The following is a 16,263-nucleotide window of genomic DNA, read 5'->3' as shown; positions in this document are numbered from 1 at the left end:
TCTCGCAAGTAGATCGCGTTAAAGAACACTGTGAGCACTGTCAGTTTAATTATGGCCACCCGGTATTTTATTCTGTATTTCGTATTTTGTAAAACTTCAAAGAATTTTTAATTAACAAACTCAACGATATCAAAGCGATCAGGGACAACACTGTACAGAAAATGTATTTTTATATCCAGCGCGTGAAATTCTGTAACGGAAATTTTAAAGATATGCTTCTTTTAAATATTTTTAGCCTAGAATGTCATTAGCCAAATTCTCTCGAAATGTATATGTATATGTAAATGGAGAAAACGTCCCTTTGGGCGTAATATAAAATTTAAAAGCTTTCAATACTCTTTTTTTTTTTTTTTTTTTTTTTTTTTTGTTTTTGTTTGTTTTTTGTTTTTATTCTATCAGTATCCCCTCATTTGATTTTGGAGAATTATCCCATTTGATTTTGGGGAATATTTTTTCCGAGGTCAGCTTAAAGTATAGTATTATACGCCTTAAAATACGACAATCATTAAAAGCCATCACCGAAATTTACTAAAAATAAGTGAATCAAATACAAAACAAAACAAAATACTATTTAAAATTTCGAAGACTTTTCGAGTTGAATTTCAAATAGTTCCTACCATTCATTAAACTAATTTCCTTATTTTACATTTTATTTAAATAACAGGAACATAACAAATATGCACTTGATTGTACTATAAAATGTACACAAAGAACGTACACATCAAGCAATTAAAGAACAAAGCCACATTCACTGAAAATAAAGAATTAAAAAAAAAAGTAAAGAATGGAACGAACAGCTTTGAATGGATGAAGAGACGAAGAATGCGACTACGCGTCAGTTACAATCTCCAACAGATGGCGCTTTTAATTTGTGTCAGAAAACACTAGAAAGATCTTTAACCTACCTTCCTAAATAATTAAACAGACTAGGTCTTTGTTGCCGGTTTCGTGACGAAGTTAAACAAAGAATGGGAAGGAAGCAAGCACTTTGTTACTGATTCAGTAAATCTCTCATTTACAGCAAATTAGAATTTAATTATAATAATATATTTATAATATATAATTATAATTGAATTATAATAATTAAATTCTATTATGGAAAGTAAATCGTTACTCGGACACTAATCGCAAAATAAATGCCAATGCGAAGTACTTTTCATGGGCAAATTAGTCGTTCAAAGTAAAGTCTATTCTGAAATCAAAATTAGTAAGGATATTAAATGAAATATTTATGATTAAAGTAGTACCTTTATTCGCAGCGAGAATTTCAGCGATTTTTTTGCGAATTAGAATATTTCGCAGATCCCGCGAATGCTACATTTTACCTCACATATCATATAAATTTCATTACTTCGATTATTTTCCTATTACTTTCTAGTATAAAAATTGTTAATTAAAAATTTTTATTTCTATTAAAATTACTTAAACATATCTTTTGATGTTTTCCATTAGAAGTTTCTCTAAAATTCATTGCAGAATAAACTTTTCCAGAATCCAAACTAGAAGACTGAACTTTTGAACTGCCGTTATTTTTACTGGACTTCTGGGATAGAAGAAAAACAACTTTTCTCGAGTTTCGTATGTCCATTACCGTTGCCTGTTATGTCGACAGGCCATTACGGTAGCGAACGATCATCTTTCAGACACATAATAAAGAAAATCTGCATATTTGCAAAGTAATGCATAAAAATACCTTCCAATTAAATGGTAATCTTGATCTGAAATAGCTGCGCTGAATGCGTTTTCGGAATATGATTAATTTATAATACAATTTATAAGGTATATCTCCCGCTTTCCTAGCATTTCTATGTGGTGTAGTGGTTCTGCACGCTGGCCCGGTATTCCGGAGGTCCATGGTTTAATGTCCGGAAAAGGCGTTTGCTAATTTTTCATCTCTCTTGCTTCCAAAAAAAAATCCTTATGTCTCTACAAATCTTTTGTTTAGTTACAATTACTTCGTTATTGTTTCCTTTCTAGTACACATGGCTAAGAAACTCTAACGTAAATCTTCCATAACTGGCGAAACTTTTTTTAACGTAAAGTCCAGGCCAAAACGTTTGCGCATAAACATTTCACCAAAATAGCCTTTTTGTTCCTGAAGAAGAGGGACTAGTATTATCTCCTCGTTCTCGGAACTGCTCTTTTGCCTAAAGTTTTGCTCAATATTTAATGCAATAGGCTTTTCAGACGACTTTTAAAATTTGCAGTATATCATATATTAAGAAAGAGAATTTATATGATCCTTAAAGACCAAATAACCTCATTTGGCTCGTACATTCCCCACAGAAGGGACGTACAGTTTGGTTGGTTTTATTGGCAAAAAAATGCACAACCACACTAGGACTATCTGCTTGATGGAGTAATGTCTTCGTGAAGAACTTAACTAACAGAAAAGGTCTTGTATTTACATTAGACATGGGGCAATCATCAAAGCGCCCGTGCACTTAGCCCATTCTCCGTCATTTGAACTACAAACGAACTACCAGTGTACATGAGTTTTAATCCCTTGGTGTCTGGCGGACTCATATATACTATTTTGTGTATATTTACTAAAAGGTAACACATGGATAAATATATTGCAATTTGAAAAATCTATGTTATTATATTCCTTTATTTGCAGTCAGGGATCTGAGACTAGTTTTTCCAGAGATATTTAATGATAGTCTTGCAGGAGCACAAATGAAAATCTTATTTTTATATCCATATTTTGAAATATATATAATTACAAAATATACTTTGAATTTGTATAATTTTGTAAAATAATTTTTTAGAAATATTTAGTTGCTTAGATTTTTCTATAAAATTCTGATGGCAAACGGTTAATTCAGTTTCCGTTTGGTTTATGCCATGAGTTTCAACAATGAATTCAAAACTGTCAGTGCAGATTATTTTGAAAATATCATTTTTTCTGTGTCACCTCTCGGTTTTTCATCGTAATTCTCGATTTAGTTACAGTGTAAAATTCCTTTCCTGAGTTTGATAATTTTTATTGCCCAGGACAACATTATTTTCATATGATTTTCTACACTGATAGCACCCGAATCCTGAATCCGCTGTATATAGAGCCGAATTACAATATAAGCAAATAATTCTGTATTATCACCTAGGGAGTAAAATCTCGATTATATCTCTACCAATACATACTTTCCGTTATTTACAGCGTATTCTTTCTTTCCTTTTCTTATAAATTAACTATAATAATTTTTCTGCTAATTATGATATGGTTTAATTTTTATTTCCACTGTTTATTAACTGAACTTGGAATAAGCATAATTTTGAGTTCATTTTGCCAGTAAGCCAAGAGTTGAATACGCTCCTGTTATGGATATCTTCAGCTCATTTTCTCACATTTAGAGTTGTTGGCTTTAAAGGAATGATGAGCAATTATTTCACTAAAAGAATAATTCGAAGGGCACTTTTTTGTCCCCGCAAGAACAATTTTATTTATCTTAACATAAGGTTAATTGCTGATTGCGTTAAATCTGGAATAGACGTCATAGGGGTTAGCGACTCTTCCCATTTCGCAATATGAAACTTTAGACAGTGAATCGTTTGGCATCGGGAGCCGCTGGGCGGGAAGGGGTTGTTTCTTTCATTCCGTCAATTGAGTCAGAACGAGTAACGTCGTGGATGGCAGCATCACTGCGTGGGATCTAAGCCAAACTTTCGAAATAGTTGCATTCCGAAACGAGCCATTCGTAAAACTGCAAGGAAGCAACGGACATTAGAAGAAATTGTTATATTTTCCCAGCTGTTCGAAAACACTAATTTATTCATTTGAGTTATTTTCTAAGATTTTAAAAATAGAAATTTGGAAGCAGAGGTCATATTTAGAAATTCTTAATCCTCGGCAAATGTAAAGGTGATGATTCCGTTCATTCGGCTGGATTAAAGTTTCTGATTTAGAAATTAACCTAATTTACGTAAGATATATATATATATATATTTAATTAAAATATAACATATTAAACTCTGACCGATTTTTCACTTTTTATGTTGCACGTATCTAAAGTATTCTGATGCAGGCATAGCATTTGACTTATTTTGGACTTCTTTTGGGATACAAATGGGTTTCCAACTAAATATTTATAAATTCGCAACACTTGGATAAATGAAGTAGGAAATGAATGGAATAAAAATTATTTTGAGGTTGTAAAAATAAAATTATTCTAACGCTGAATTTAAACAAAAACATATTGTTAGAGTTTACGGAACAAAAAAGAAAAGTCCACTAATCATCGTCAAAATTCGAACTACAGGTCTTTCATTGTGGTATTTCATTTCTAGGTGGAAAATGTTTTCTACTCGATTTGGCACTGAAAGAAAGACACATGATTTTTTTTTCCTTTTTTTTTCGGGGAGGGAGGAAACAATAAAAAGGTAAGTAGCTCCTTATCAACCAATCAGTTCTGAGTATAAAATCCCCAAAGTAATCTATGGTTATTAACTGTTTTATATGATGTAACAAAGCAGAAAAAAATTGTATTAAACAGTTGTTCTTCCGAAATTTGGGATGCACCCTTGTACTCAGTTTACTAGATAAATGCACTGAGAACTTAAACCACAAAAGCATACAGGGGTAAGCCATAATTACTTACAAGACAATATGGCACCCGAAATATTATTCCGTACTGATGTATGAAATTCATGATATTAGAAACTTTATTTATTAATTAAAATAATGATTCAGATTTTCGTAAAAATTATCAACTAGATATAGTATAAATCACGTGAATTAAACATATGATAATTTTCATCAACCAGAACTAATACTGAAAAATAAAATAAATATATTATTAAGGCACATTGCTTTCGTTTTATTAAATTGACTAAAATACTAATTTAATACACTAAGTAGATTTTGATTTTAAAGATAAATTACAATCGTATAGCACGTCGAATGAACCTATCGAAACACCTTCGAGAATTAGCAATTTCCACACCCGCGAAGATAATAAATGAAATATCTCCTTATTCTTACAGAGCAACCGCTCACGAGTAAATAAATTGCCTTGAAGCGCAAAGTAACATGATATAGTATATGTATTTATGACGTAAAGAAATGGAATGCGTTAGCTGTAAACATTTTTAAAGTCAAAATAAACAAGTTTTTAAAAGTACGTCATTTCCGGGCCAGCAGCAAACAATTATTTACGGGTGGTGCAAAATCAAGAGAATTTGCAAATTATGTCTTTTTTTACAAAAGGTATTGAACAAAAGCTATTAATTATGCCGCCGAAGAATTACACAAATATTCACAGTCAAATACATAAACGCACCGTGCTGCCTAGTTGTCAATCCGGAGGACATACAGACGTACGAGGGGTTTTCGGCGATTGGGTGTGCTCGTACTTTTTCACGACATTCTCTGCGTTCCTCGCAAGAGTTGGGTAACTTATATAAGGTATCACGTAAAATAAGTAGCAACGAATGCATGGATAACGAAATGAGATGAAGGCAGGCCACTCACAAACGCAGGTGGGTTCAGAATCCAACGTAACGCACAGTGTCATCTGCAATTTGCAGAAATAGTTTCTGGACACTAAATACATATCGAGAACAACTGGACAATATTGACAAGATTCACAATGCTGTTAAAGATCTTTGTTATGCACTTTCAGCCAGCGCAGATCTTCCCTTATCAGGGAAGAGGATCATTGCGATGGTGGAGATGTAATGATTTGAGCAGACAACCCCAACCCCGCAAACCCCTGTATGTGTTTGACAAAGGCTCCTTGACTGCTGTGAGTTATAAAGAGGAGATCGTAGAGCTTTATGTTTGACTTTTCAGGGGCGCAGTTAGACCTGGGTGCCTCTTAATCGTAGAAAACGCTCGTCCACATAGGGCTCAGTTGGTCGACGATTACCTGGAAAGTAAGGATATTCGCCGCATAGATTGGTCAGCCAGATCTCCTGACCTTAACTCCATACAAGAGATATGGAACACTCTTTAGAGACAATTTCATCTTGCCATTCCCGGAGAGAGCCATCTCGGAGCTGAAAACTGCCTTACTGCAGGAGTGTGTTCGACTGCTACAGGGTCTCTTCAACTGCCTCTTATCCAGTCTGTGAGAGGAAATCACACTCCATATTATACTCATTTCCAGTTCGATATCACAACGTGGATTTTGGAGATACCAGAGCTATCAGCTTTAATAATAATCATGGTACATAAAAGGACTTTTGAATTTTCGTTCTCCGTTATAAATACCGAAATTCGTTAAAATCTGTCCATTTGTCTTTCAGAAATTCGGTATAATATGCAAATACTGCTGATTTCCACACGCATCTCCTTTTTGTTTAAAGAAACTAGAGACGTTTGAGTTTCTTTCCAAAATCATATCCTTTTTTAATATATTCAAATCCCCACTTTACGTAGCATCGTATTTGAGTTTTAGATAACATTAAGCACTTCCTGTAAGTGTAGAGGCTTAATTATCATCAGCAAAGGCTTGCATTTATCTCGTTATGTATGAATAACTTTAGTATTAATATACATCACGGAAGTTTAGTTTAGCAAAGTATGTATTCATTTTTTGGAAAATTATGTGCACAATATAATCTCCATCCAAGGCAGATACAGGGATAAAGTATTTCAACGTAAAAAGGAGCATAGCAGCTTTTGTGGCCAAATTTATTTATTCAAACCTGCAACATAGCACAAGAGCACAGCTGATTGTTTCAGACTTTCCCTCATGTTTTCATTTGCCTATTCACCTCATATATAATTTTCTAACTTCTTAGATCTCTGCTTAGATCTCATGCGTCTACAGTCGCTTTGCATCGAATATTTACATAATGAAAATACTTTATGTATTATTAGTATTAAATGGCATTACTTGTACTACAGTAACCAACGTAATAAAATTTTCAGCTCTTGTATCTTCCGAATGTGACGTGCAGTTAAAAAATGAAAAATACTTTATATTTTTTTGTAGTAGAGTAGAGAAATAGTAGAAATAGAGATAATAGTAGAATTTTTGAAGAGAGAAATTTTAATAAACGTTTGCTACTAAAATTGGGAGCTCAGTTTATATATCAGCTGAAAATTGTTGACAAATAGTTTGATCATAAAAATGATATAATAAGTTAACTAAATGAAATAGTTTTATTTTGTTTAGTCCTAACTGCATGAAATCAAATTTCTCCACATGGAAATCTGATTCGGTATCTTCTGAGAATTTTCCAAAACCTTTGTTAGATACAATGTCATCATTCTTCATTTCCATTAATATCATTATCATCTATCTTGCTGATAACATCATCTTACGTTTCATACATAGAACTGCTTAGCAAAAGTGATAACGTTTAGTTTAAAACTAGCAGAATATGCAGTCGTTTTGCTCGTCCATCTTTCACTATATAGCAGAAATGAAGAAACGAATTTCACGTGTAAAAATTAAACCACTGAACTAGAAAAAAATCTTATGACTACTTGAGAATACCTTAATTTAGTGCCGTAGAAAGCTTGGCCTTCTTTACTTAGTGCCAAACAAAAATTCGCCACCGTATTCAGGACACCACGATGAATGTACTCAAAACGCGCATCCCCTTTATATCATTAAATCCCCGACACACAATTGTTATCCAGTTGGCATGGAAGAATTTGGGGTTTTTTTCTGAAAAACACAATACTATTTTTTACTCACAGCATTTGGAAGCTACCTTGCCACCTGATTGGTACAAAGATTTTATCTGTATTCATAATTAGAACACTTTTCTGTTGGATGTGTTTGTCGTCCGAAATGATTGTCTAATGGCACCATCATTTTAGCTACAGTTAAAGGTAACTATCGTTAGAAAACTACATTCTGGTTTGTTAATGACGATAATTGCCGACAGAGGGCAGTAGTGAAGATTTATGCTAGTCACTGTTCTACTAATACCGAGACTCGATTTCGAGTCGCTGTATGACCGTATCATGATTTCTCGAACGATTAACTCAAAAAGGCATTTTTACAGCTTGAATAGATATGTGAGCTGAAAAATATCATATCTAAGCCATATCTTTTGTAGCGAGCAAAGTCACTGCACAAGTTTTAAACAGAAAATGAAATAATATTTTCAGTGCACAGATAATAGTGCTAGATTATTCATTAGTGCACGCTTGAAACAAAATAATAAGGAACCTTCTTGCTGCGAATGCCGCCTAAGAGGACCTCCTCTAAAACAGACCCATGCTTTTGCAAACATAGGTAAATATCAATAATTAAACATCATCTCTATACGACGTAACAGAATACTAAAATATCTGGAAATGTGGATGCTTGTCTGCAGGGCCGGATTTAGATTTCATAAAGCCCTACGTTAGAGATATGGAGCCTTTTATAAGTCCAGATATTATAAGTCAGTGCCAAATATGATTTTCGGACACCTAGAGGGTTTTTGGAGGGCCCCAAGAAAGAGGGGGCCTAAGCTATAGCTTGTGTAGCTTATACGTAAATCCTGCTCTGCTTGTCTGAGAGAGAGCTCACTGTATATTTAACAAAGAGTTAATTCATTGTAAAAAAGATCTCATAATTTAATTTATTTTTCGCATTATACATATATAAATAAAACAAAAAGATATGCATACATATTTTGAGTATAATTTCGCTGCACAGTCATATCGCCTCGTATCCACTGACTCAATCTGCGGTTCTACTTTATAAGGTATTTCTCCCGCCTGTTTAGCATGCCTTCGTGAAGTAATGGTCAGCATACTTGGCGCGTATTCGAGAGGTCCGAGGTTCAAGTTCCGGAGAGGCCATTGCTCAATTTTCATGACTCTTGCTTCAAAATAACCTAATGTCTCTACAACTTGACGGCAATATAAAGTTTTTACACTGTAAACAGTTTTTATACAAAAAAATAAAAATTAACCATAAAATGTTTTAAGATACTAAAGCGATCATTATTTCAGGTAATCCGCAATGCATCGGAGTTGCCCACCATCTCCGAAGAGGCCTTCTTCCAGAGCTAATGACGAATCTTCTGTGGAAGACTATGAAGAAGCATACCTGGATGTTGATGATGTGGATATGGAATACAATATTGACGATCCAGCTGAATCTTCAGTTCATGGAATAAATATTGAGTCTAGACCATCATCTGTAACCACAGCAGATTGGGAAGAACCTGAATCCTGGATAACAAGCATGGCCAACAGTGAGAGCCTTCCAGTGAGCACTCCTTGTAGCAGCTCAGGAGCATCCCCCATAGCAGAGACTTCAAGTCAAGGTGTGTCACCTGGTCTTAAAAACAATTTAGAACAAGCATTCCCATTCAACATTCCGGAGGATGCAGACCAATCGTTATCGTCGATCAGTGATGTTCTCCAGGTCGAGAAAGATTTCATGGAATATGTGATGTCGTTTCCCCTGAATATATCAAGTGTTCCCCCACAGTTATTGCCAGCTTCAGCTGCAGGTGCAAAAAAGCCCCAAAATGATTCAAACCCTAAAATAGGTCTTGACCATTTAGACAATCTTTGTAAACTTATGGAACAACTTAGTGACTTGAAAGAGGCTAATATTAAACTCAAAAGAAGGGTTCAGTACTTGGAAGACATAAAAACTTTACACGAAATACACAAAGAAATGGCAGGGGAAAGGAGATTGTACAGTTCAGGACTCAGCGAAGATGAAGTACAACAACTTAAATCCAAACTCGATGAATCTCAGGAAGATGAACATTCAGCAGAAAGTCAACCAGAAAGTAACCATGAAGAAATAGAATCCGAAGACAGACTTCAGGGACTGTACAGAAGCAAAACTGCAAATCAAATACCATCCACTACAGAATATAAAGTAGAAAGAGGACATAAAAGTCGCAGTGCGACTATAAGCAAAGAAAGACGAGAGCGAAGCAAATCTGTTGGACATCCAAGTCATTCTAAATCTAATAAACCCAAAAAAAGGCCGTCACGCTGGTCCAAAGTGAAAGAAGTTCTAGGAATTGAAAAGGCTGATGAGTTTTCTACCGCTGGTGAAAGTGAAGTAAGTAAAGATGAAAGATGCAAAGCTGAAATGGAGAGAGAACAAGGTTTGCAAACTCGAAAGGAAAGCGAACAGTCCTCCAAGGTTCATAAGTTATCGTCCTCTAGATCTCATACGAGCGTCCTCTCTTCGAGAAGTTTTTCGGAAGCGGAAAGGCAAACCAAAAATTTGACTCCTGGTAAGTCATTCAGTATATGCTATATTTCCTATATTTGTCTTTTCTATATTTTAACTGTAATTTTACAACAATGAAATCTAATGTAGTTATATATCTCATGATTAAATCCGTCACACATTACTTCCGCTGTCTTAGCGAAGTGAATGAGGCCTAGTGATCAGTTCGACGTAATTTCATGTTCCTTGGAAGAAATTTCTGCAGGCAATCGTTTATGAAAATGCACAGATAAGAATAACCAAAATGAAATCTCGTTTATGTGTTCTTCTCAATTCAATACCTCATACCATATCTAAAGTTTTTTCTTGCCTACTTAAAAGTTCCCATACTTCTGTAACTTCACTTTTGAGTTTGTTGCATATTCTTAGGGTGCGCTTTTATTTCTTTAACTGTCAAACCAGGCTACACTATTAATGATTAAATTAGTAAATAATTTTTATGAAAACTCTAGTCCTAAACGCTACCTAGAAAACGCATGTTATGCATATAATTTACATGAGGGGTTGCTTATTCCTTGCAGTAACATCTTCTAGTTGAAAAGCTTTTCTAGTTATATGTTTCAACTGTACACCTGATTTTTTCTTGAAAGTCTGGTCTATACAATAGCGACAAATGAACTGCCATAACTATTTCATCGAGTTACCTCTGCTATTAAAGCTATTACACCTTTAAAACTAAAAGTCTAAATTAACAAAAAATTTTCAAACCCTAATTTGTATTACAAAAAATTATGCTTCTGTAAAAATTGAATTTACTAACATATTTGTCAATTATGCTATCGGGTTACAGGCGAAAATATCGAGGATGAAAATGCGAAAAAAGCAACGCAAGGAGGAACGTCGTGGCGCAAAACATTGTAGGACAAATGAAAGGAAGGAGAAAATATAACAGTCTTAAAGCATCGTGGTAGAAAACAAAGCCGCTCTAAAACTTCGCAGTTTTAAAACATCATTGTACATAATGCTATTAATAAAAAATAAAACACCTATAAATCATCGCGTGATGATAATATCGCAGACATACATTTTCTGATTATAAAAAAATTAATGGAATTTTAGCATAATAATCTGTGAGTAAACTCCGAAATAAGATATATTTTTATCTTATATTTTATATTTTGGTATTAGCTAAAACATTTTTAGTGAAAAAGCGACAAGGAAACTTCAGCATTCAAAATCTGGATATTAGTAAAAGTTAATGATACATATAACAGTTAAAATAATTTTTAAAATCTCTATTCATACAGCAACACGAATTGCGGTTAAAGACTTACAGTGTTTAGCTCATTTTTGAGTAACTTCGCTATGTCTACTTTTCTGGTCTTAGCGAGTATTCGCGAAAGCCAACAGTAAGGTATGATGCTGTGCAATTTAATGCTGAACACGAAAGAGCCTGGAAATGACCCACAATGATTCTTTAATAAAACTTTCATCCGAATCTAACACCGCTGACGTTAATGTATAATGTCTAATTCGATTTCCGTATTCTTAGATTTTTATTCTAAACAAGGTATCCGCCATTCTTGAAGGATGTTGGATTCTTAAGTTAGGGCTGAGTTATCACTTTTGTTTATGAAATCCCCCACTCCAGTTTAATCGAGTAATTGCTGCATGATCTTATGAAACTATCTATCTTCAATTCTTTGAAATATATTATAAAATTCTCTACCACCACTGCTATTACTAATCGTTGGAATGAGTATAATTAATGTAATTCTTCCATCAGGAATCATGGTATGACGAAAATACACCGGGCTTATCCAGCTTTAGGTTTCGCAACCATTGGTCGTAAATATGTATTTTCAGCTACAAAATTGTTCAAAATGAAATAAATATTAATTTGTGGCATTGTTAGATTTAAAGAAATAAATTTTGTGAAAATTAGGAAATTTAACTTTTGTACGTTCCCTCGTTCCACCTATGTTTAGGAGAATTTTGAGATCATCATAAGAAGTGGAAAAAAAAAAAAAAAGTCGACAATCGAAATCATATTCAGGGCCCGTACATAAATTGAAGAGAGAAATGCTTGCCTTTGTGTGTAATTAAAAATAAAATATCAGTTTAGAAAAGAGTTTCTATATTAACAGATTACTTGACGAGCATTTCTACGCAGAATATTGCAAAAAATATTGCTCATTATGCATTTTTGCAAAATGAATATCTTGTTTACAGAATCTTACAGAATTTGTGCTTTAGAAAGACTGGCAGGCTTCGTTATTAATACAGAGATAACTTGAAATACTATTTACATTAATTAATAAGTAAAAATATTTGTACCTTAATAAATTCTTGGACAATTATTAGATTATGATTCTAAAGTAATAAAAAGTCATGAGAATGTTAATAGCGAATTTTCAGACATTGAAAAGTTATAAATGACTAGTTGAATATTCCTTCAGCATGCTAAATGTAACAAAATTACGAATTAAGACATTACTAAATCGCTAAAGAATATCACTGAATAGCATTTAAAAAGCACTGAATGGTATTTAAAAAGATAAAAAATCAATCTCGATTTGTTCCTATTTATTTATTAAATGGCCCTTTGCCGCCCAAACAGTATAGTGGATAGGGGAGCATACTGCGATACCAAAGGGCCCAGGTTCGAATCCCAGAGAAAGCATGAATGTTTTTTTCTATTTACAGTGGCTAGGCAAAAAGATACAAAGAACTTAACAGAGGTTACAAGCAACAGAACTAAGAACAAAAAGACCAAAGAATGTACCAAATGTATCCTGCAGGGGCGTAGAAAGAAAAAAGATTCGAAAACACACTGGCTCCAACTTTAAAACGATACTCAAACTGAGAACCCTCAGTAAAAATGTGAAGCCACTGAGTAGGTGGATATCTAGCCGCTATGGTCTCTAAATCTAGACATTTCAAAATGCTTGATACAACATCTCTCTTTATTTGGATGGTTTCTGCTAGGTCTAGCCTTACTTCGACATTAATCACCTCCAAAGAGCTTCTGTTGTCAGTAGAGGTTGTATATTACCTGGAATGTCAAGTTCTTTTTTAAAGTCCAAGGCTTTTTGAATAAATCCATACTGGGCTTTTAATTTCTTTGGCTTGACTACGTAGTCCCTCCAGTAGGGAACCTCCATCCGCAGTAGCTTTTCATACAGAACCAAGGCCCTCAGTTTCATAATATCCCGAAAGGTTTTGTTTCCTGTCAACAATAACATCGTATCAATAGGTGTGGACTTTACAGCTCCTGTAATCAAGCAAAGAGTTTGGTTTTGCATCACTTAGAGTGTATGAACCATCAATTGTAGGGCAGTGATGAGAGCTTAACAACAATACGTCATTAAAGGCCCGTAAAGGCCCCATCATTAAATTAAATATTAAATGTAATTTTAAGAGTGGACCGGGCTCATCCCCAGATACATACTTCTAGACGCTTATGAATACTAAGTCTATTTGAAACACGCTCGGTAAGCTGCTCCACATGAAGCTTCCAACTTAATTTAATATCAAAAGTCACTTCCATATAAGCAACGTTGTCCGTATTGGTAACTTTAACTAAAGGCGAAATAACTTCATGGGTTAGAGAAAAAGACTGTGAAGCAGCTGTGTTTTCCCAATTTAAAGTCATACTATTTTCTTTACACCAATTCGAGAGCACCTGCAGGACTTTATTTAATCGGCTTTCAATAAGGTTTCTTGCATTATGTTTTGGGAACTCGGTCCAAATTAAATCATCAGCAAAAAAGTAGACAATTAATACCGGTGTTAATTTAAGAGAAGAAACTAGATCATTAATATATATATTAAACAAGCTACAGCTACTAACTGCTCCCTGAGGAAGTCCAGTTTGTAAATTAAAACATTTGGAGAAGCAATCATCAAACTTTACCCTAAATGTCCTCTGGCCTGTGAAAGACCTAATCCAATTAAATAATTTTGATGAAATAGCAATATTTAAAAGCTTCTGGTAGAGCCTCCAGGCAGAATCATAAGTCAAGATAAACAGCTAACAGTAAACATAAACAACATGGATGTTTGTAAATGTGTAGTGTCTTCTCGGCATAGGGGCACTCTAAATATATGGCAAACTGGAAGTCCTTTCATGTGATTTGATCAAAGCTCAGAGGGATAGGAGACTCTCAGATAGTGGTCCTCCTCGAAAATGGGTTGGAAGTAGAAGTTCTACCACCTCGAGGCTTTGGCAACCATTCTTCCATGAAATATATGGACAAAACAACAACAAGTGACCATTTAATGCTAATGGAATGAGGTCAAAAATAGAGAATTTTAAATTAAATATCTCCTTTAAATCTTAAAGGAGCCAAACTTTTCGTATTCCAATATTTTATAACAAGTAAAACATTTTCCTAAATTTAGGGATCTAAGGAACGCGTAAAATGTTAGATTTCGTAAATTTACAAAACGTTTAGAAAACTTATTAAGTTTAAAAATGCCAGAACATGAATATTTCCATCATTTAAAACATTTTTATAACTGGAAACATATGTCTACGAAAAATGGTAGCGAAAATAAAGACCGAGTGGCAATTTATGTGGCCAGCAGTGTCCAAACTTCATGTCAGTAAAATCCGCATGAAGAAATTCAAGAACCTCAATTCGAAAAAGTTCGAGAAAAAGTTCGGAAAGTTCGAGAACCTCAATTGCATGTTTGGGTGAAGAACTACAAGTACCCAAAATTTGGTGCTTCTAGGTGCTGCCGTTTTTCCACAATGCGAGGAACTTGCATCTATGCAAATATTCTTCATATTTAATAGTAGAGATTGTTTAAATCAAACAATAGTTACAAGAATGCTCCTTATGAAACAATATTTTAATGTGATCCTTTTTAATTCGTAAGTTTTTATTTAATTAGTATGTTATTTTTATGTTAATTCTTTCCTCTTGTTTCCATTTCTTCCGTCAGTATTTACTAAACGTTGCTGTTTTCAAAGTGATAACAATTGCAGTTAAAGTTTCAATAATATGTTTTACCTTTCATAATGTACTTTTTTATCTGTCTTATACAAATGTCATATGCTGAAAATGTTAAGCGGGGAGACAAATGAAGAGGAGATATGTGAAGTAAATACGGTATTTTCTGTAAATTATAACCGTTTACAAATAGTGCTCATATTGATGGACAGACGTGCCAAATGTTCTAAAAATATCCAAGAATATTTTTTCTTAACATTGAAACTCACTAGTTAAGAATTTTGATGAGAAAAATAGCATAATTATTTGTACATCAGTGAACAAATGAAGGTCAGTCTTTTCCCTAAAATATTTTTATGACTTAAGGGAGAAAAAACTTAAGTGCAGTTTTGCGGTTCCTTAAAACGGCGATTACTTCTTTAAATACTCTTTTCGAAGACTCCATTGATGCCAAGAAATTTGGCGACTCCTTTTGGCGTAGAGGTGGGGGTGAGTAGTGACCTAAATTACCTGATCTTCTTCACGATATTGCATTCTAAAGGTTTCCTTAATATCTTCTCGAATCTGGCTTTGGTTCAAAAGTTCTGCACCATTAGCCTTACAGCTCTAACAGAGGTGAAAAATAAGAAGATCAATGAAATTGCATTAGTATTAACTGCGTCACAACGATAGTAAACATCTTGAAAACAGCATAGTATGAGATCATTTGTTCGTTTCTTTAACCACTTACGGCAAAACGCATGAAGGTAATTTGCTTGAGGTATAATAGAGAACTTTTAGAGAGAGATCTGGTTGGCATTTCTTGTGTTACTCATGGAAAAAAGCAATTATAAGTGCTCAAATAGTTAACCTGTTCAGCAAGGCTCGAACTAATGGTGTAACAATAAAATTTTATTCTGCTTGACAAAAATTCATCTCACTCTTACATTAAACAAACTATTTTTAAGTATAAACTGTAACTGAAATTTCTAGTAATATATTATTTCTAACCGCATAGGGATGTCATCCATTTAAACAACTATGTAGTGTGACTATGTAGGAGGTACTGCCTAAGCCCATATCGATAACAGACGCAATCCTGCTCTCCTTGCCACTGTGAAATATGAAATTCGTGGACTTGCTCTGATGTTAATGTCAGGCAAGTGAGATAAGTCATAACAACTTATTTTCATAAGTTATAGCAGTTGTAGATGATATTTAAAAGGCTAAAATTT

At 34.0% G+C, this 16,263-nt stretch overlaps 1 protein-coding gene across 2 annotated transcripts in view; it reads left to right on the top strand.

The window, feature by feature from the left end:
* The window catches only part of LOC118192302 (uncharacterized), a 128,786-nt gene that overhangs the window by 51,267 nt on the left and 61,256 nt on the right, over positions 1 to 16,263 (top strand). For both annotated transcript variants that reach the window (XM_035363243.2, XM_035363242.2), the window contains exon 2: positions 8,903 to 10,155. In XM_035363243.2, coding sequence (XP_035219134.2) covers positions 8,913 to 10,155 — 1,243 coding nt within the window. In that variant the 5' untranslated portion in view covers positions 8,903 to 8,912. The remainder of the gene's footprint in view (positions 1 to 8,902; positions 10,156 to 16,263) is intronic.

The sequence above is a fragment of the Stegodyphus dumicola genome, chromosome 2 (assembly GCF_044657685.1).
Source record: "Stegodyphus dumicola isolate Sdum_Otavi_A_Nest chromosome 2, ASM4465768v1".
Taxonomy (NCBI): Eukaryota; Metazoa; Arthropoda; class Arachnida; order Araneae; family Eresidae; genus Stegodyphus; species Stegodyphus dumicola.
The sequence above is the reverse complement of the archived record's forward strand: the minus strand, read 5'-3'. Positions and strand labels throughout refer to the sequence as shown.